The 19,819-nt window shown below is 45.1% G+C and overlaps 1 protein-coding gene across 1 annotated transcript in view; it reads left to right on the top strand.

Moving 5' to 3' along the window:
- PPFIA1 (protein tyrosine phosphatase, receptor type, f polypeptide (PTPRF), interacting protein (liprin), alpha 1) overlaps positions 1–12,296 on the top strand; it is a 97,417-nt gene extending 85,121 nt beyond the window's left edge. The window contains exons 21-27 of the mRNA XM_012664801.1: positions 666–841; positions 929–1,026; positions 3,110–3,285; positions 4,066–4,134; positions 6,290–6,455; positions 9,127–9,197; positions 10,875–12,296. Coding sequence (XP_012520255.1) covers positions 666–841; positions 929–1,026; positions 3,110–3,285; positions 4,066–4,134; positions 6,290–6,455; positions 9,127–9,185 — 744 coding nt within the window. The 3' untranslated portion in view covers positions 9,186–9,197; positions 10,875–12,296. The remainder of the gene's footprint in view (positions 1–665; positions 842–928; positions 1,027–3,109; positions 3,286–4,065; positions 4,135–6,289; positions 6,456–9,126; positions 9,198–10,874) is intronic.
- Positions 12,297–19,819: the final 7,523 nt, after the last annotated feature.

Genomic DNA, 19,819 nt, shown 5'->3' with positions numbered 1-19,819 from the left:
TGCGATGGGCACCATCCGAAGAATGGACATATTTGAAACTTGGACTTAGGGGGGGAGGGGGGGCAAGGGCAACGTACGTAACCTGAACATCTGTACCCCCATAATATGCTGAAATAAAAAAAATGATAAAACTAAAGAAAGAAATTTAGATTAAAAACAATTGTTTTAGCATGGCCTGGTAGTACATGCCTGTAGTCCCAAAACTGGGAATTGGAGTCCAGTCTGGGCAACATAGCAGATCTTCATCTCTAAAAAATAATAATAATTAATTAAAAACAGCCTGACGTATTTTAATGAGTAGAGTCGAATTGAGACTTCAAACTTGTTCATGAGTCGTGATCATTCATCATTGTTACTATATTAAAAACTGTTTCAGAAAGGAAAATTGTAGCCAGTTCCAGGTTTATTGTAGTTTGGTAAATAAGTTAAATTTATCACAAGTGAATCATAGATTTTTAATGTTATGATTCCTTTTGTATACAATTTTACTAACAAATTTAAAAGGAGGGAAAAGAAAATCTAATTATTTTGAAATTATAAAGTTGTCATTAGTTTAACCTTGAGAATATCTGTATTGATAGTAGATTAAAAATTCTATTTAAAAATTATTTCAACTGCTCTTGTAACTCCTCCCATAACTCACCTTACTCACTCATTCAAACCAGACACTTGCATACGGGGACATGAACCACGAGTGGATCGGCAACGAGTGGCTCCCCAGTCTGGGCCTCCCGCAGTACCGCAGCTATTTCATGGAGTGCCTTGTCGACGCCCGCATGCTGGACCACCTGACGAAGAAGGACCTCCGCGGGCAGCTGAAAATGGTCGACAGTTTCCACAGGTAACTCTGTGCAAGTAGTTCTTACTACCTGACTAAGAAATTTTTCACTGTTGCCATCTCTAAATAATCTCTCTCTTTTTGTATTAGAAACAGTTTCCAGTGTGGAATTATGTGCCTGCGAAGGTTAAATTATGACCGAAAAGAACTGGAAAGAAAAAGAGAAGAAAGTCAGAATGAAATAAAAGGCTAGTACATTGTTTAATTGATTTAGTAGCATACTCTTGCTTGCTGGGGTAGTAGCAGCATCAGTGATTTCCTATTTTTAAAAAAATCAGGAAAAGCTTGAAGTGGAAAAAACTATCTGGCATTATTGCGGAGGAGGAAAAGATGAAAACGAATGCTTCTGAGAGCCTGTTCTGTAGCCAGAGAACTTGCACCTATTACGCTCACGTCAGTCTGCAGGCTGAATGTCTCAGGGCTGGCATTTTTCCTGCGACTTTAGAGTTTTCCTTTTGTTACGACCTGTGTACTCTTTTGCTCAGAAATGCTGTTCCATGCTGCTAGATAACAACAGAGCAAGGTGTGCTGACTTGATTTACATGTGAAAAATATGGTTCTGGGTGTTCGTCCAAGGGCTTCCAGAGCACAAAAGAGCACCGTGCAGTTCTGCTCCCAGCTTGGAGGGAAAGAGACGTAGAGTTTAAATGGCAGCTGGTCCTTGAAGGAGGAGCAGGTGCTTCTTGGGGGTGGGGTGGGGTAAGGAAAAGGCATTTCAGTAAGAAAACAGAGGCCAGGGAGGTGTAAGGTATACGGGACGTTCACCCAGAAGACGCGTGCTTCTCTTCTCTCTTGGCCAGCCTTTCAGTGCCCCTCTGACCAAAGATAGTAATTTGCTTTTAAAGTAAGACCCTGTGCATTAAGCTCAAAGTCAAGTCTCTAAGAATTTTTGGAATGCAAGGAGATCAATAATAACAGTAATAATGATGAGAAGCAAGGCTTATTGAGTAGTGAGTAGATAATGGGAAGTGTTCCAAGCACTTTCATAGGTCGATTTATTTAATCCTTTCCACAGCCCTGTAGGTGCTGTTTTCATCCCCAGTTTTTACTAAGAAAGAAACTAAAGAGGGCCAGGCATGGTGGCTCACACCTGCAATCCCAGCACTCTGGGAGGCCAAGGCAGGAGGAGCTCTTGAGCTCAGGAGTTCAAGACCAGTCTGGGCAACATAGGAAGACCCCATCCCTATAAAAAATGTTAAGGTCAGCCAGATGTGGTCGTGTACAAGTGGCTACAAAATTAGCTCCTGCTCCTCAGGAGGCTGAGGCAGTAGTATCACTTGAGCCCAGGAATTCGAGTTTACAGTAAACTTTGATCTCTCCACTGAACTTCAGGCTGAGCAACAGAGTGAGACCCTGTCTCTTAAAAAAAAAGAAAGAAAGAAAGAAACTAAAGGAAGATGAAAATATGGTTGGTAGATAGCGCATTTGAAGAGTAGTTTACTCATGATTGAGTTAATGGTGAATCATGAAAAATATCGTAAATTGACATTTATATAATATGTATGGAAGTGTGGGTTTTTATACAGAGAAGGACATTGGAAATGAAATATGTCAATCTGTTTCATTTGTTTTCTGTATCCATTTTACATCTTTTTACAGTTAACAAAAACTGTCTTTGGCAGTGATTGGTGATCATCTGAATGTATTTTTACAGAGTGGCTATTTTTAGATCTAGTAGAGCAAATTTAACAATTTATTAATTTGCATAACATCTTCCCCCAAGGTTTCTAATATGCTGGAGAGTATCTGTAGGTTTCTCTCTTTTCAAAATGGCACAACATGAGCAAGGCTTGAAAATTAGACATAAGTGATGTTATGTTGAATTGAACAAGGTGTCTAGATTGTTACGGTGCCAACTCCTGTGATGGGAAGAAGTATTTCCAGAGGCTCTCCTGCCTATAAAACACATTCGTACATGTTAGGATTTAAAGTTCTTACAGTTGTTTTGGTTTCTGATCCCTGGATCCTCCTCATTTTCTGTTCTCTAGAAATACAGTATACATGATACCTTCATTCCTCTTGTGTTCACTGAAGACCAAGTTCTAATGGGAGAGTTTCCGTTAGAATGGAGCAGGGCCAGGACACCAGTGTCTAAGTGCGGCAAAGGTTGTCCATTTAGCAGTTCCTCCCAGCACTTGTGGGGATCATGCCCTTTGTCAGGAGCCAAAGGATTAGGAACAACGGTAGGGATCTCTCTCTTGCGTTATAGGGTGTATGTGACAAAGATGGCTTTCCGAAGCCACTTTTATAATTGTTTTTATTCTTTTTCAGACGTGCTTGTTTGGAGCAATGATCGAGTGATTCGCTGGATCCTGTCTATTGGTCTTAAAGAATATGCAAACAATCTCATCGAGAGTGGCGTTCACGGTGCACTTCTGGCCTTAGATGAAACCTTCGATTTCAACGCACTGGCGCTGCTGTTACAGATCCCGACGCAGAACACACAGGTGACACTGAGCCTGTCCGTGTCTGCACTCGGCCACAGCGTTCAGTCGGTTCTCCCGATTGTAGCCATTTAGTTGTTCACTTGAACGGAGAGAAAACAAAGAACCTCAGACAGCTAGTAATCTCTTTTCATAACTAATCTGTAATACAGTGCTTCAAAATTAAGCATTCTTTTTTTATTATTTTGTGTCTCATCTTTCCATTTCTGTTACAAGCATGAGAGTCTTGCAGTAAACTAAGTAAACAGAGTCTTTCTTCTAGTCCATATGCTTTTAAGAGTGATATACATTTAGTTCTCAGGGAAAGAAATATTCTAGGTGTGCCACATTGAGGTTTTATTAATTTTCTTCTATTTTAAAGTCTTGGTTTATATAACAATTATGAGGCCAGGAGAGGTGACTCATGCCTATAATCGTAGCACTCTGGGAGGCCAAGGCAGGAGGATCACTTAAGCTCAGGAGTTTGAGACCAGCCTGAGCAAGAGCAAGACCCTGTCTCTACTAAAAATAGAAAGAAATTAGGTGGACAACTTAAAAATAGAAAAAATTAGCTGGGTGTGGTGGTGCACACCTGTAGTCCCAGCTACTCGGGAGGTTAAGGCAGGAGGATCGCTTGAGGCCCAGAGTTTGAGGTTGCAGTGAGCTAGGCTGATGCCACAGCACTCTAGCCTGGGTGACAGAGTGAGACTCTGTCTCATAAATAAATAAATGTATGTATGTATGTAAGCTAACATCCTTCAAGTTAAATTGATGAAAGTTTTGATTGTTGTTTTGTTATTTCAGGCTCGTGCTGTCTTGGAAAGAGAGTTTAACAACCTTTTGGTCATGGGGACTGACAGAAGGTTCGATGAAGTAAGTTTTTGGCCTAATGTTCTTTACATTTATGTTCAGTATAAGCTATTTTATTATCCTCAGGACAACCATGCAGCTAGGCTATCTCTTCAAAATGTGGAGATACTTTTACTTTACAAGTTAAGCTTTGCTCTCACATAGTTATTAACAAATCAGCTGGTAAGAAAGTATTGGGCCGGGTGCAGTGGCACATTTGGGGAGGCTGAGGTGGGAGGATCACTTGAGCCCAGGAATTCGAGGCTTCAGTGAGCTGTGATTGTGCCACTACACTCCAGCCTGGGTGACAGAATGAGGCCCTGTTTTGGGGGGAGGGGGAGACTAATATCATCAGTAAGACAGTTTTGTTTTCATTTTCGTGATTTAGTTTTTGACACTCTTCAAAAATGGTTTTTTTTTTGTTGGTTTTTTTTGTTTGTTTTTGGAGACAGGATCTCACTGGGCTAGAGTATAGTGGCATGACTGTAGCTCACTGCAACCTCAAATTCCTGGGCTCAAGCAATCCTCCTGCCTCAACCTCCAGAGTAGCTGGGACTACAGGCGCTGCCACCATACCTGGCTAATTTTTCTGGGTTTTTTTGTTTGTTTGTTTGTTTGTTTTCTTTGTTTGTTTAGTAGAGACAGGGTCTCACGCTTGCTCAGGCTGGTCTCGAACTCCTGAGCTCAAGCGATCCTCCATCTTAGCCTCCCACTGTGCTGGACCCTTCTTCAAAAATGGTTTTTATGTCATGAAACACAAAACATTGCAGGTTAGGAATGGAGTCTGTAAATGGTGTTTTGGGGACCACTGGATGTCCTACTCCAGTGCAGAGCCCTTTTATTTTAATAGGGAAACGTTTCAGAAGCATTAAAAAACACCAAATGTAGGCCGGGTGCGGTGGCTCACGCCTGTAATCCTAGCACTCTGGGAGGCCGAGGCGGGTGGATCGTTCTGAGCTCAGGAGTTCGAGACCAGCCTGAGCAAGAGCGAGACTCTGTCTCTACCAAAAATAGAAAGAAATTAATTGGACAGCTAAAAATATATAGAGAAAAAATTAGCCGGGCATGGTGGCGCATGCCTGTAGTTCCAGCTACTCGGGAGGCTGAGACAGTAGGATTGCTTGAGCCCAGGAGTTTGAGGTGAGCTAGGCTGACGCCACGGCACTCGCCCCAGGCAAGAGAGTGAGACTCTGTTTCAAAAAAAAAAAAAAAAAACACCAAATGTTGGCTTGGCACTGTGGCTCAAGTCTGGAACCTTAGCACTTTGGTAGGCTGGGACAGGAGGATTACTTCAGGCAAAGAGTTCAAGACCAGCCTGGGCAACAGCAAGACCCCATGTCTACAAAAAATAGAAAAATTAGCTGGGCATGGTGATGTGTGCCTGTATAGTCCCAGCTACTCGGGAGGCTGAGGTGGGAGGATCCTTTGAGCCCAGAAGTCTGAGGTTGCAGTGAGCTATGAGCCCGGGCTACAGAGCAAGACTCTGTCTCAAAAAAAAAAAAAAAAAGACACAGAATGTTAATTTCCCCTTATACAAAACCATGACTCATTTATTCCCACACTGTTGCTATTCTCTTCAGTGGACCTCAAGAAAACTGGAATTTGACAAAGAAAATAGGAGGGCATCTCTAAAGATAAAGCACTTTTTGGCCATGTCCTGGCATAAGACAGAAATGTTTACAGCTTCAAAACTACTTTTTAAGACAAATAAAAATGTATTATATAGCAAGAAAGTGATTCCTGCAAGATCAGAAGTGAAGCGTGATGATAGACCTAAGGAACACATCCCTGGGTGGCCCAGGGTGTCCTCATTTATGCCATTGGGGCCCAGAAGGGGTGTCACCATGCCTCCTGAAATTCCATGAAGTTCCAGCTTGGGCAGTGAATTGCATGGTCATCAAGAAGAGGTTAAAGACATGTGATCAAGAATACATTCCTGACTTCAGCAGTTATTTTAAAGAACAGTTAACTTTACATCTCTGTCCGTTATTTTTATTTTTTGTTTTTGTAAAGAGGAAGAGTCTCACCATGTTGCCCAGGCTGGACTCAAACTCCTGGTCTCAAGCAATCCTCCTGCCTCAGCCTCCTGAGTAGCTGGGACTACAGGCACACACCTTTGGGCTCAGCTGATGTCTTTTATATTCAAACGAATCTTATTTTCTGTTCTTTAATTTACCAGGATGATGATAAAAGCTTTAGGAGAGCACCTTCATGGAGAAAAAAATTTAGACCAAAGGACATTCGTGGCTTAGCTGCTGGGTCAGCAGAGACTCTCCCTGCAAACTTCCGAGTTACTTCTTCTATGTCTTCGCCCTCTATGCAGCCAAAGAAGATGCAGATGGACGGTATGTGATGAGCTGTGGTACCCGCCACTTTTTGGGAGCCTGAGCAGCTTCTTGTCTGGAACGTGAATAATGACTAGAATGGCTATTTACTACATTACAAGGCATTTGAGTATGATTGCATGCCCCAGTATAAATGTTTTAAAATTTAACTCAACGTTTGTTTTTAAAAGTTTAACAATAACAATAGAATTTTTAAAAAATTATTGTCTGGTTAAATCTTAGCATATTCTTCCAACTAATACAGCTAAGTATTCGTCTGTGTTCTCAGTGTGAGATTGACATCCACACTTGCACACATGTGTGCGTGACAGGCCGCGCTGGACAGCTCTTTCGTGAAATAGCAGTCGCAGCTTCCAAACCCCATAATGCGCTCTCAGCACTGCCCTCCACACTGTAAAATGACCGAAAACTTTAAGTACACAATTTCCAACCTCTTCGAGCTCTGCTTTTCCTATGTTCCTTCCCTCCCTGCTGTTATTTTTCCATGTGATTACCCTTGTATCCATTAGAGAAGGACAGGGAAAAGGAGGTGATCCTGGGGGAAGTCACCAGGGAGACAAGCTCAGCCCTGTGGAACATGCCATCGAGAGGGCACCCCGAGTGTTAGCTCGTAGGGACTTGCGGGTTTCCCTTTGACAGCCGCTTTTCGCCTTCGACAGCTTTTTTTTTTTTTTTTTTTGAGGCAGTGTCCCACTCTGTCGCCCAGGCCAGAGCGCCGTGGCGTCATCGTACCTCACGGCAACCTCACACTCCTGGGCTCGAGGATCCTCCTGCCTCAGCCTCCCAAGTAGCTGGGACCACAGGCATGAGCCACCACACCCATGTAATTTTTTCTGTTTTTTGTAGAGACGGGGTCTTGCTCTTGCTCACGCTGATAGCCACTTTGATTTGAGGATGCAGCTGGTTAAGAGTTGGCCATGGTTTCCTGACGGCTCTCTCAGCTCTGACCTTGTACTCATCTGATGAAGGGCAGTACACACAATCAAGAACCAGACTGCCTGCACTGTGCCTCAGTTTCCCCCTCTGTGAAATGGTCATCACAGTAGTATCTTCCTCATAGGGTGGTTGTGATGATTAAATGAGTCCTTCACAGAGCCGGGAGAGTTCTGAGTGCTGCATCCGTGTTGGCTGTCCAGGCGTTTTGGCAGCCCCCGTGTTACACGTAGACAGTTTATTCTCACTGCTGATGTGGATGGGCGGGCTCGGAAAGTGAGCAAGTTTAAGAACTGTCCTGATGGGATTTTTACAGTTTTTTCTGTTAGCTTCTCCCGTGGTGGGTTTGCTCTCTCTCGCATACATAAAGATGAAGAGAAAAATACCTTTATATAAAACCTTAGTTAAGCTGGACACTTGGTGAGAATGGATTGCAGGGCAACATTTTTAACTTTTAATAAAAAGCTGTAAATTTTTTTTTTTTTTTCCCAGAGTTTAGTACTATACTTGAGGGGAAAGTAAGAATGTCTTTAACTATTAACTTTTGAAACATTAGCATTTCTCTTCCAAGGAACATGCAGATAATCCTTACGAATTTTAAGTGTAACTTGGCCTTCAACTTACTCTCTGCCGGCCTACTGGGCAGTCCAAATGAGCACCTTCTTGATTTCCTTGTAGGTTCAATTTCAGTTTTCATTATTGTAAGTCACATTTCCCCTGTTAGATGTTAACAGCAATATTAAGTATGAGAGTTTGAATAGATTAAAGATAAACCTAGAAAAAAGTGTAGGGAATATATTTAACAGAGGATGACTGCTTACTAAGGCATAAACCAGGTAAAAGGGATTACTTTAATGGCTTCATAAATAAGGGAATGTCAGGTAAATTCCAGAAGGTTCCCTGGGCTCTTGGAAGGATCTGTAAAGATTATCCATTCACCGGCAGTCCCAGTCTTACGTGTTTTCTGGAACCACGGCAAGATGTTGATAAAAAAGTATCCCTGGTGTGCCTGTGGGAAAACAAAAACTGGAAGCAGCAAATGTCCTCTACAGATTTTGAAAGTTCCTTATCCAGTTTGCGAGCGGGAATCAGGCTTACCTGTGGCAATGCAGTGTGTTTCTTGAACAGGAAGCAAAAAATCAGTGGTCTCTATTATTTCTGGTAGAAACTGAGACTGGGCTTCAGTTTTCTTCCATCAGTCCTTGTCCACACCCCACTGCCCGCCAGGCCCCACCCCTGCAGCCAGGCCTCTCCACTTGCTGTGCCGCCACCAGCAGCGTATGCAACCCGTCCACCCCCGCCCTCACGGGGCTGCGGAACACCTGACAGCACCACTCAGTCCCTGCCTGGGCGCCACGCCTAGAGGCACAGTCCTCAGGGCAGAAAGAAAAGCCCAGTTGGTCTGTGGATGTAGAGTCTAAGGAGAAACGAAACAAATGCTAAGTAGTTGTCACTGAGGCAGACGTACATTTTGAAGTCGGTTTTATACCATTTGGTGCTCCACTGCTATTTCAGAGTTACCTTCCAGTGACTCCCAGGGCCCCTCGGGAGTTGGGGAAGGCCGCCACTGGGTGACACTTTGATTCTCTTTCTCTGGCTCTGTCAGACTCCCCCCAGATCCCTCAGTAGGTGCTATTGTAGGTGTGAAGATGTTTGTCTGTGCTTGTGCCCTCATGTGACGTTCTAAGACTAACTGCACGCTGTGTTTGCACGCCTCCTCTCGTGGTCGTCAAAACAGGCAATGTATCAGGAACACAGAGGTTGGATTCTGCTACAGTCAGGACTTACTCCTGCTGAAGCCTCCTGTTGGTGAGTAGAGAGCAACTTAATGCCTGGAGATTGTTCAGAGGTGCGGCCCTCAATGAGCACGAAGCCACGGTGTCAAACTAGGGCTGTTGGCTTTGGCCCATGAGAGCCAACTTCAGTTCATTGGGGAGTTTTAAAACTGTAGACATGCACGCTCTCTGTACCCATTAAGATGATTTTGGTGTTACAGTTGCTCATAAACATGTTAGTGTGTCCTTGCCTTTTAAGGAAAAATGTATTTTCATATTTTTACTTTTTCCTTACAACTGAAAATACTGGCTCATTTTAAGTGCCAGTTGATGTCATTACGGGGTGGGCAGGAGAGCAGGATGTGACAGAAGGGAGCATAACTCAGGTCTCAGCTGACTGCCCCAGGAGCCAGGAGCATGGGGGACATCTCTGCCACCTTGACGTTTTCATGCACGCTGATACAATTCCTAAGGTTACTTTGTTACAAATATACATTCTTGAATGAAACAAGCCCCAAAGTTTTGTGGTTATCATGTATTAAGTTTTATGAGGCTGTACGATTGTATGACACTTAACAAACTTTAAATTTGGAGAGATTGGTTTTTTGGTTTGTTTGTTTTTTGTTTTAAAGATGGGGTCTCACTCTGTGGCCCAAGGTGGAGTACAGTGGCACAGTCTTAAGCTCACTGTAACCTCGAATTCCCAGGCTCAAGTGATCCTCTTGCCTCAGCCTCCCAAGTCGCTGAAACTACAGGTGCACACCACCAGGCCTGGCTTTTTTTAAAATTATTTTTTATAGAGACAGGATCTCGCTACATTGCCCAGGCTGGTCTTGAACCCCTGGCCTCACGTGATCCTCCTTGCCTCCACCTTCCAAAGTGCTACGATTACAGGTGTGGGCCACAGTGCCTGGCCTGGGAGATTGATTTTTAAAAACAAACTCCTGTGTTATCATTACAGGCTCTAGTTGCTGAGAGCCTGCCCTGTCCCTGTCATGCTGCTTTGGGGCCTCAGCCTGGGAGCCTCTGCTCACCCCAACAGGGAGTGGCTGGCCCTGCCCTCTTCTGTCACTGCTCCTGCTGTGGAGCTGTGTCTGCTCCACTTGGTTTTTTTTTGTTGTTTTTTTTTTTGAGACAGAGTCTCACTCTGTTGCCTGGGCTAGAGTGAGCGAGGTCAGCCTAGCACACAGCAACCTCAAACTCCTGGGCTCAAGTGATCCTCCTGTCTTAGCCTCCCGAGTAGCTGGGACTACAGGTGTGTGCCACCACGCCCAGCTAATTTTTGGTTTCTGTTTTTAGTTGCCGGGCTAAGTTTTTCTATTTTTAGTAGAGACGGGGGTCTCACTCTTGCTCAGGCTGGTCTCGAACTCCTGACCTCAAACGATCCTCCCGCCTCCTCCCAGAGTGCTAGGATTACAGGCGTGAGCCACCTCATCCGGCCTCCACTTAGTTTTAATGTCTCAGCTGGGAGATTTGGTTGTGTTTTTAATTGGTAACTTTGACATATGCCAAAATAAAGTCAATCAAGAAATTCTTTCATCGATATGCATAGTCCTTAATGTTCTCTCTAGTGATTCTCAAAGCAGCTAAAAGCACAGGTTGGGGAGTCGGTGTGGGTGGGTGCTCGGGCCCCAGCACCTGAGGGTACATATGGGTCTTCCTCCGTGTGGCTTGTAATAAGGGTGGCTTTTTGTTTGTTTTTATTTTCCAGTTTACCCACACTACTTCTACAGATGATTATGCAGCATTTTGAATCCAACAAAGACTACATTTTAGAATTCAGTGGAATCTTTAATCTGTTAATAATTGTTATATGGACCCTAAGATATTTTATTACAGAGTTTTTAATTAGTAAAAAAATTCATGAATACCATAGAGAAAATATTTTAGAATTTAATGTTTCTTATATTTATGTAAACTTATGACTCTTCATTTATATAGTTACTTACTTTTTCATGTATATCCAGGCTATAAATATCCTTTGAAATCAATTCAAGTTCTTATACCTAATTTTAGTCTTTCAAAAGAATGTACTGTAATGCTTGTATGTATAAATGCTATGAATAAATATAGGGCTTTTGTAAATTATGCATTTATTGTAATTATCATTGTTTAATTTTTTAATGATAAACCATGACAAAGGATTTTACTACGTTTATAAAATTATCATGACACAAGCAATGTGCATTGTCCTTTACAAATGCAACCTAGCTCTGCAACAATCATTTGGAAATAAGCATACTTAATTTCAAGCAATTATTGTCGTATTTTAATGACTGACCTTAACTATACTTTTTCTAGCAAGAAATGCTTTCTTTTTGCAGCGTGAACAGATATAAAATACTTGGTATTAAATATCAGCCTCTAATAAAATTTGGACTGAAAGGATTATCAGAACACTATGAAATGTTAGCACTGGTTTAACTCTTTCCTAGCCTAGTCTCTGGACTTGGGCAGCTTGTCTTCAGTGACTGACAGAAGCTGGGAGCTGGGAAAAGATTTCTCAGCGGGAAAGAAAGACACGTAACCTGGGACCGGCCCAGCCCTCTGAGCCTCCTTCCCCGCTTTCCTGCCCGGAAGCATGCGGGAACGCGCCCGTACGCCTGCTCTTCGAGGACCAATCACCAAGCACTGCGCTCTCATCTCACAGACATCGGTGCGTATGGCGGATGAAGGCAGGAGATCCTGAGAACCGTGTCGTGCAACTCGAATAAAGGCCTTATGTTTCTTATGTAAATCATCTTTTTACATGTGTTTGTAAACATGTTTAAAGAGTGAACCTAGTCGTACATTTTTAGACTTTGATGATATAGCCATTTTGGATTGTGTAAGTAGCAAATGTAACTTTTCCTTTTTAAGCGGCAGATTAAAAAGCCAGCAAGCGATGTGTCAGGTCACGGTGCGTTATTTATTATGCAGCTGATACAGATAGAGACGGCTTGTCTTTTTACATTCGGTTTCTGCTTCTCATTTACTTGTACAATTCATTGTTACTGTTCTGTTTTTCTATTAATCTTTTGTGAACTTCCTGATCATGTAACAAAGTATGTACAGTCTACTTTTGAACTATTTTTATCACAGTATTATTTATTGCTTTCTTTCAATAAAGTACTGAAGCATTTTCCACTGCCAATAAAAAATGCCGAGGATAAGCTGTGATTATATTGACAGCCGGCTGCAGCTGCTCTCTCTCATCTCACAGAATCACCATGTGGAAATTACATTCTAGAATCAATCGATAGGATAAAGAAGCTGGAAGACGAAGTGTAGGTTTAGGCTGTCATCCCCCCTGGTCTTGGGCGGGTCCTGCCCGCTGCTCTGAAGCCCTGAGACTGTGTCCCATCCACACCCGAGGGGAACGCTGGAGATGGGTGGGTGGTCTCACCAGGAAGGGAGTGTGTGGGCTCCACGCACAGTCCTGGGTAGGGCTGGCCTGAGGCAGCCCTCGACCAGGCAGGTGAGGAGCCCAGGCGGTGGCTTGTGTGCCAGCGTGCACGCATGTCCCTGCAACGGTCCCTTAGCTCTGCTCCCTTCCTCCGTGTTGACTGTACTCTCCCGCCTGCTCTCCCTGCCCCGTCCCAGGGCCGCCAGAAATCAGGACGCCAAACCAAGTCCTGCATGGGGAACCAGGGCAGAGGGGAGGGGACAAGCTGCCTGGCTGGTCATGCAGGGCCCACCCTTGGAGGTGGGCAGGAGTTCAGTCCCCCACCCCCATGCTCCAGGGCTGGAAGTTGATTCCCCAGACAGGAAAGCCAGGCACTAGTGAGTGGCCCGGAGCCCTAGGACAAGGGAGCCATTCCCCTGCCTTCCTACCGCAGAGGCAGCATTGTCACCGGGCCTCAGGCTGCACAGAGCCAGCCCAGCCCACCCCACCTGGGGGCGTTTGGATGCCAGTGCTGACTCGCTGGGGTTTTCGCTTTCTGTTTTCTCTGCCCCTCGGTGGCTGACGGACTCCTGAATGACACATTTGTTTTGGGATCAATGCATTCCAGCCGGTTTCTGTCTCCGCAGAGCCAGCGGGCATGCTGTGCTTCCCTATTTAAAACCTGCGCTTGCGATCTTCCCTTTAACGTGGGGGCAGCCTCGTTTCTGCATTTCCTAGTTGGTGGGGCTAAGTGTGAGATTCGAAATGTTAATGTAGTGCCTCCCTGCTTTTTCCACCTCGTCTTTCTTTTTGGCCGAATAAAGCTAGGCAGGCCCTCAAGTATCTTAAAAGCTTCTGGAAAAACAAAATGAAACAAAAGTCATCACTGATTCCCAAGTTGCAGTCGTTTGTTTTTTTCTCTCTTTATAGAGACAGGGTCTCACCCTGTAGCCCAGGCTGGAGTGCAGTGGCGCCATAATAGCTCACTGCAATGTCGAATTCCTGGGCTCAAGGGATCCTCCCACCACAGCCTCCCAAATAGCTGGGACTACACACACACGCCACCACACCTGGCTGATTTTTTTGTTTTTCATAGAGACAGGGTCTCATTACGTGGCCCAGGCTGGTCTTGAGCTGGCTTTCACGCGATCCTCCCACCTCAGCCTTCCAAAGTGCTGGGATTAGCACCTGCGTCACCTCCCCTGGCCCAAAGACACCTTTGGAGGGCCATCACTGAACCCACTACGTTCCTCAATATTTCTCTGAAGAAGAGCACCCACCCTGTCCTAGAGATAGATGAACGGGTCAAGCAGATCACTGTCCCCAAGGCACCCACCGCCTGGTGGGAACAGAGTCCTGGAAGGGCAACACGAGTACAGAGCAGGGAGCTGCCAACCAAGCCCGGCAGTGACACCCAGGGAACAAGGGCCTGTGCTTGGGTATGGGAGGAAGCAGGAGCGTTCCAGACTCATTTGAAGTGCCATCGTGGGGTGGGGGCAGAGAAACCAAAGAGAAAACAGGACAGTTTTAAGTCACAAGGATGGCCAGGTGTGGTGGCTCAAGCCTGTAATCCTAGCACACTGGGAGGCCAAGGCAGGAGGATCACTTGAGGTCAGGAGTTCGAGACCAGCCTGAGCAAGAGCAAGACTCCGTCTCTACTAGAAACAGAAAAAATTAGCCGGGCATGGTGGTACACACCTGTAGTCCCAGCTACTCAGGAGGCTGAGGCAGGAGGATCGCTTGAGCCCAGGAGTTTGAGGTTGCAGTGAGCTAGGCTGACGCCACTACACTCTAGCCCAGGTGACAGAGCGAGACTCTGTCAAAAAAAAGCCACAAGGACACTTGGCATGCAAATGGGACAGTTCATCTTCAAACTTGAGTGTGCATACCTAGCTAAAAATGTAGACTGGGGGCCAAGGAGGCCTTGCTGTGTTAAAAGCAATTCGACATTCACTTACGGAGTACACATTGTGGACCAGGCACTTTGAGGAGCTAGAGAGACCATGATAAGACAGACAAACGTTTTAATCCTGTGCATCTAGGGTTTGAATCACACTCTGGCACGGGAGCGGAGGGAGGGAGAGGTGCCTTTGGGGAGACAGCATCAGACGCATCCCACAACATGGAACCTCCACAGTCTCTTCATGTGTAGTCAGCACCCCGCCTGGTATGAGTAATGCACACACGCTCTTCCCCAGACAGGACTTCAAGGAACACCGATGCAAACAGACCTGCATTATAATAGGTAATGTGCTTTCTCCACGTGCTCTCAGGCAACAATCCTTGTGATTTGACTCTTTCTAAATACGTTAATGAGGTCTCGCCAATCAACTTCAGAAGGAGCAGACAGGATACAATTCCCTCTTGAGGGCAGGGGACAACCACCACTGCCTCATACTGCACGGTTCTTCAAGTTGACTAGAATGAGCTCATAAAATTAAATAAAAGCAATGTAACTTAGGAATTGCAGTATTATAGAATCTATAGGGCTGAAGACGTTTTAATCATCCATTCTCCAACACCCTGTTTTCTTTTTTAATTTTTTGGTTTTAATCAAAGTATTGCATGCCCATCATTTAAAGTAAAACAAGAACAAAACCAAAAAACCCCTAGCATTCCTTGCCCCTCCTCTCTTCCTTCCCCCTGTTTTGGCTATTTCTTCTATTTGCTTCCTTCCACCGGTAAAAAGAAAATCATAATCTCAGGGCCACCCTCCCGCCCCAACTCCTTATGCAAAAGGGAAGGTGAAGGCCTCAGACCCCTGCGAAGAGCTGGCCCCGCAGATCATCCACTAAGAAAACTCCTTGCTGACCTCCCATAAGCAAAGACGTGAGACTTGTACCTACGTCCAGCACCTAAAACTAAAGTCTGTTGGATTCCACACGAATAACGAATACGAGTTTATGTTTCCAGGTAACTGAAGGGGAGACAGGATGGAATCAGACCTTCTTTCACCTCCGCAGGGGCCCCTACGGAACTAACGCTTCCTTCACTCCCTTTCTGTCTTCAGACGCTCCCCTGAGCTTAGGTAAAAGGTAGGTGTCCAGGGCCTCATAAGGATGTGACCATTGGGTCTGTGGCCACATCACCCTAAATGCTCTGATGTTGTCTGATGTCCTTAGAGCTAAGCAGGCTCAGGCCTGGTCGGTACTTGGATGGGAGACCACCTGGGAATACTGGGTGCCGTAGGCTTTTTTTTTAAAACACCAGAAAAAGAAAAGAAGGAATGCAGCCACTTGCCTCACCACTGGGCCGACAGCCTTTTTCTTTCTCTATGCCTTTAAATGCTGAAGCTTCCGAAGTCCCCTTCAGAAAAACAACCCCAGTTCTGTCTGGTTTTTGTTTTACCGGGGCATCCTCAATTTTGGCTTAATAAACCTCCATTGATTGAGATTTTTGCCTCAGTCACTTTTTGGGTCGCTACTCCTGAGTGAGCCGTGCTCCGCGTGGTCTCCTGGTCCATCCATTTGGGGCCCGTCTATTGGCTTCTCCTTGCGGTTAACGAGAATTTTTTGTTTGTTTGTTTGTGTGTTTGTGTGTTCTTTTGAGATGACGACTGATTATCAAAACTACAAGAGAGTTTCGGCCTAGATCTAGTTTCTTGCCTCTCAAGGATCCAATTATCCAGGGGCTGGGGGAAGAAAAAAGACCCAATTATTAGACAATGAGGATTGCCAAGGAAGAAAGGAATTTTAGTGCGAGTGACCTCTGTTGAGACAACAGGAGTAATAGTCTCAAACCCCTCTCGCCCACCCGCAGGGATCGTGGGCTTTTTAAGGAGGGGCCACATGCACTGGGGCAGGTCCTAGGGGGAGGTGATTCTTGGCATCAGGAATCTTGTTCAGGGGACTTCAGAATCTCAACTCTTTTGTCTTGTAAACATTCTGCCATTTCTGGCAAACAACTCAAAAAGTTCAAGTAGTTAGTTAAGGGAGGAGATTATAAAAAATACATAGAAGTCACTGAAATTTGTTCATAGAGCCAGTTACAGTCTCACTCTGTCACCCAGGCTGGGAGTGCAGTGATGTGATCAGAGCTTAGTGCAGCTTCGAACTCTTGGGCTCAAGCGATCCTCCCACCTCAGCCTCCCGAGTAGCTGGGACTACAGGCGCATGCTACCATACCTGGCACCTCCCTTTGCCTCTCCCAATCCCCCAACAGAGATAAGCCAAGGCTATTGGTGTGAACTAAAATAAAATCTTAGGCTCCCCTCAGCTGATTGAATGGACCCCTCTTGGCCAAGGGGACCCAAAAAAAACCTTAAAGCTGAGTTGCCGGCCATGAGAAGAGATGTCACACGTGGCTAGTTATGTCCTGTCCCTTTTGGAGATAGTCTTTGCAACCGTAAGATACTAAATCATTAACAGGCCTGAGGCCATGCAAGACAAAGCCTAAACCACACCTGCAAGCCATCAGTTTACTGGACCTGTCACTTGAGTTTTGGTAAATGTTGGGTGACTTGTCTCTGATTAACAGACTTCTTTAAGTTGAAACACTCCAAGCCATCACACAAAGCTTTATTTCTTTAACCAATTACAAATCAAAGAATCATTAAACCCACCTACAACCTATAAGCCCCTTCCCACCGCCTCCCTTGGAGATGTGCCACCTTTTCGAGCCAAACCAGTGTGTGCCCTCCACACGGTGACACAGGATCTTAAGTGTGGTTCGCGCTTCCAGGAACGTACAAAACCAAACTGTAACCCGGCTACTGTGGGCGCATGTTCTCAGGACGTCTGGAGGCCATGTGCTCCAGGCCAGTCACACACATGAGGATCAGAATAAACCTCCTTCAATCATTTCACAGAGTTTGGGGTTTTCTCCATTAACACTGGTTAAGGCCGGGCGCGGTGGCTCACGCCTGTAATCCTAGCACTCTGGGAGGCCGAGGCGGACGGATTGTTTGAGCTCAGGAGTTTGAAACCAGCCTCAGCAAGAGCGAGACCCCAACTCTACTAAAAAAATAGAAAGAAATTAGCTGGACAACTAAAAATATATAGAAAAAATTAGCCGGGCATGGTGGTGCATGCCTGTAGTCCCAGCTACTGGGGAGGCTGAGGCAGGAGGATCGCTTGAGCCCAGGAGTTTGAGGTTGCTGTGAGCTAAGATGATGCCACGGCACTCACTCTAGCCCGGGCAACATAGTGAGACTCTGTCTCAAAAAAAAAAAAAAATTGGTTAAATCCACGTTCACCATTTTCATTATTAAGACTATAAATATTATTATTGAGCCAAGTCGGGTACTTTGATTACAACAAAAAGGGCACACGGCAAGAATGTATCCCCAATATTCACAGATGAGATAATGTGACGTCTGGGATCTGCTTTCAAATAATCTTCGGGGAGGGATAGCTCAGGGTGTGGATCAAACAACACTGACCATGTGGCTTGATGATTGCTGAAGGGGGGTAATGGATTCGTGAGGGTTTATTATATTATTCTGGCTTCACATTTGTGTGAAATTTTCCATAACAAAAAAATTGAGTATACTCCCATGCAAATGAGGAAAAAAAATGAAAAGGAAAAAAATTGAATAGTTATCTCAGGGAGACCCTCTGTGTGATAAACTCTCTCTCCGTCTCTAGATGTCTGGAAATGATTACTTCTTGACCCTCACTTTGGAATGATGATTTTGCCCAGTTTCAAACTTGGACTGCAAGCCACAGTGGAAACATTTTACATCACAACCCAACATGTACACACTACGTTTCATCAGTTCTCTATGACCATTTTTTTCACATTTTGGTATCTGGAATTAGGGTGCATTCTTACAAGCAATGACATCTTAGACAAAACATCGCCTTTAAGATAGGCTGAACATTCTTTGCTACTCTTCTCATTGAAAGGTAGAGTCTAATTCCCCACCCCTTAAAGCTGGGATGGCCTTACTGACTTGCTTGACCAAAAGAATGTAGCAGATATGATGTTTGGGGACCTGTGAAGCTAGGTCATAAGAAGCCTGGCAGCTTCCACCTGGGCTTTGTGGAACTCTTGCTCTGAAGGAAACAAGCCACCCAGTAGTAAGTCCCATTACCCCCAAGACCACCATGCTGTAAGGAAGCCCAGCCAGCACAAGGAAAGACTGTGGAAAATGAGAGATGGCTGGTGGCTGTCCCCGGCTGTTCCTGCCATCCTATTCTAGACGCCAAACATGTAAGTGAAGAAGCCAACTTGGACATGCCAGTCCACGCAGACATGATTGGTTCTGTCTGTTGGATCAGTCAGAACCAAGGTCTCATTGGAAGGAGAGATGAGCCATCCCCAGTGTGCCCTATTTGAATTTCTGGATCCATGGAATTGTGTGCATGATACAATTGTGGTTGTTTTCCACCACAGACTTTTGGGGTGGTTTATTACAGCAATAGATAATTGGAACAATCTTATGTGCGAATGCACTTATGTTTTCTACTGTCTTCTATTTTTTTTTTTTTTTTTTTTTTTTGAGACAGAGTCTCACTCTGTTGCCCAGGCTAGAGTGAGTGCCGTGGCGTCAGCCTAGCTCACAGCAACCTCAAACTCCTGGGCTCAAGCAATCCTTCTGCCTCAGCCTCCCGAGTAGCTGGGACTACAGACATGCGCCACCATGCCCGGCTAATTTTTTCTATATATTTTTAGTTGTCCAGATCAATTCTTTCTATTTTTTTTAGTAGAGACAGGGTCTCACTCTTACTCAGGATGGTCTCAAACTCCTGAGCTCAAACAATCCGCCCGCCTCGGCCTCCCAGAGAGCTAGGATTACAGGCGTGAGCCACCGCGCCCGGCCCTGTCTTCTATTTTTTATGTTTTCCCCACCACCATCTGCTATGTTTTCTTATCTGTTGCCGTGTTAAAATCCACCCCAAAACTTAGTGGTAAAAAAAAAAAAAAACATGTTTTATTGTTTCTCTTGATTCAGTGGTTTGGCAATCTGGGTGATTTTGTTCTGCTGATCTGTCCTGGGATCTCGTGACTGCAGTCATCTGAGTGGGGTTGGAAGGTCCAACGTGGCCTCAGCCAAATGCCTGGCAGCTGGCACTGGCCACTGCGTGGGCTGCCTCAGCTCTCTTTCTAGTGGCTTCTCGTCTTGCAGTGGCTGGGCTGGGCTCCACAGCATCAGAGCCTCGGGGTCCAAGAGGCAAGATCAGGAGCTGCAAGGTCTGTTAAGGGCTAGACCCCGCAACTCGCACAATTCATTCCTGTGCATTCTATCGAGCAAAGCAAGTCACAAGGCCAGTCCAGATTCAAGAGGATGGAGAAATAGACAGCATCTCTTGACGGGAACAAGAGCGATGTCACATAGCAAAGGGGGAGGG

Source organism: Propithecus coquereli, unplaced genomic scaffold, assembly GCF_000956105.1.
Source record: "Propithecus coquereli isolate 6110/MARCELLA unplaced genomic scaffold, Pcoq_1.0 Scaffold120, whole genome shotgun sequence".
Lineage (NCBI taxonomy): Eukaryota > Metazoa > Chordata > Mammalia > Primates > Indriidae > Propithecus > Propithecus coquereli.
Note: the sequence above shows the minus strand (reverse complement) of the source record. Positions and strands in the feature narration are given on the sequence as shown.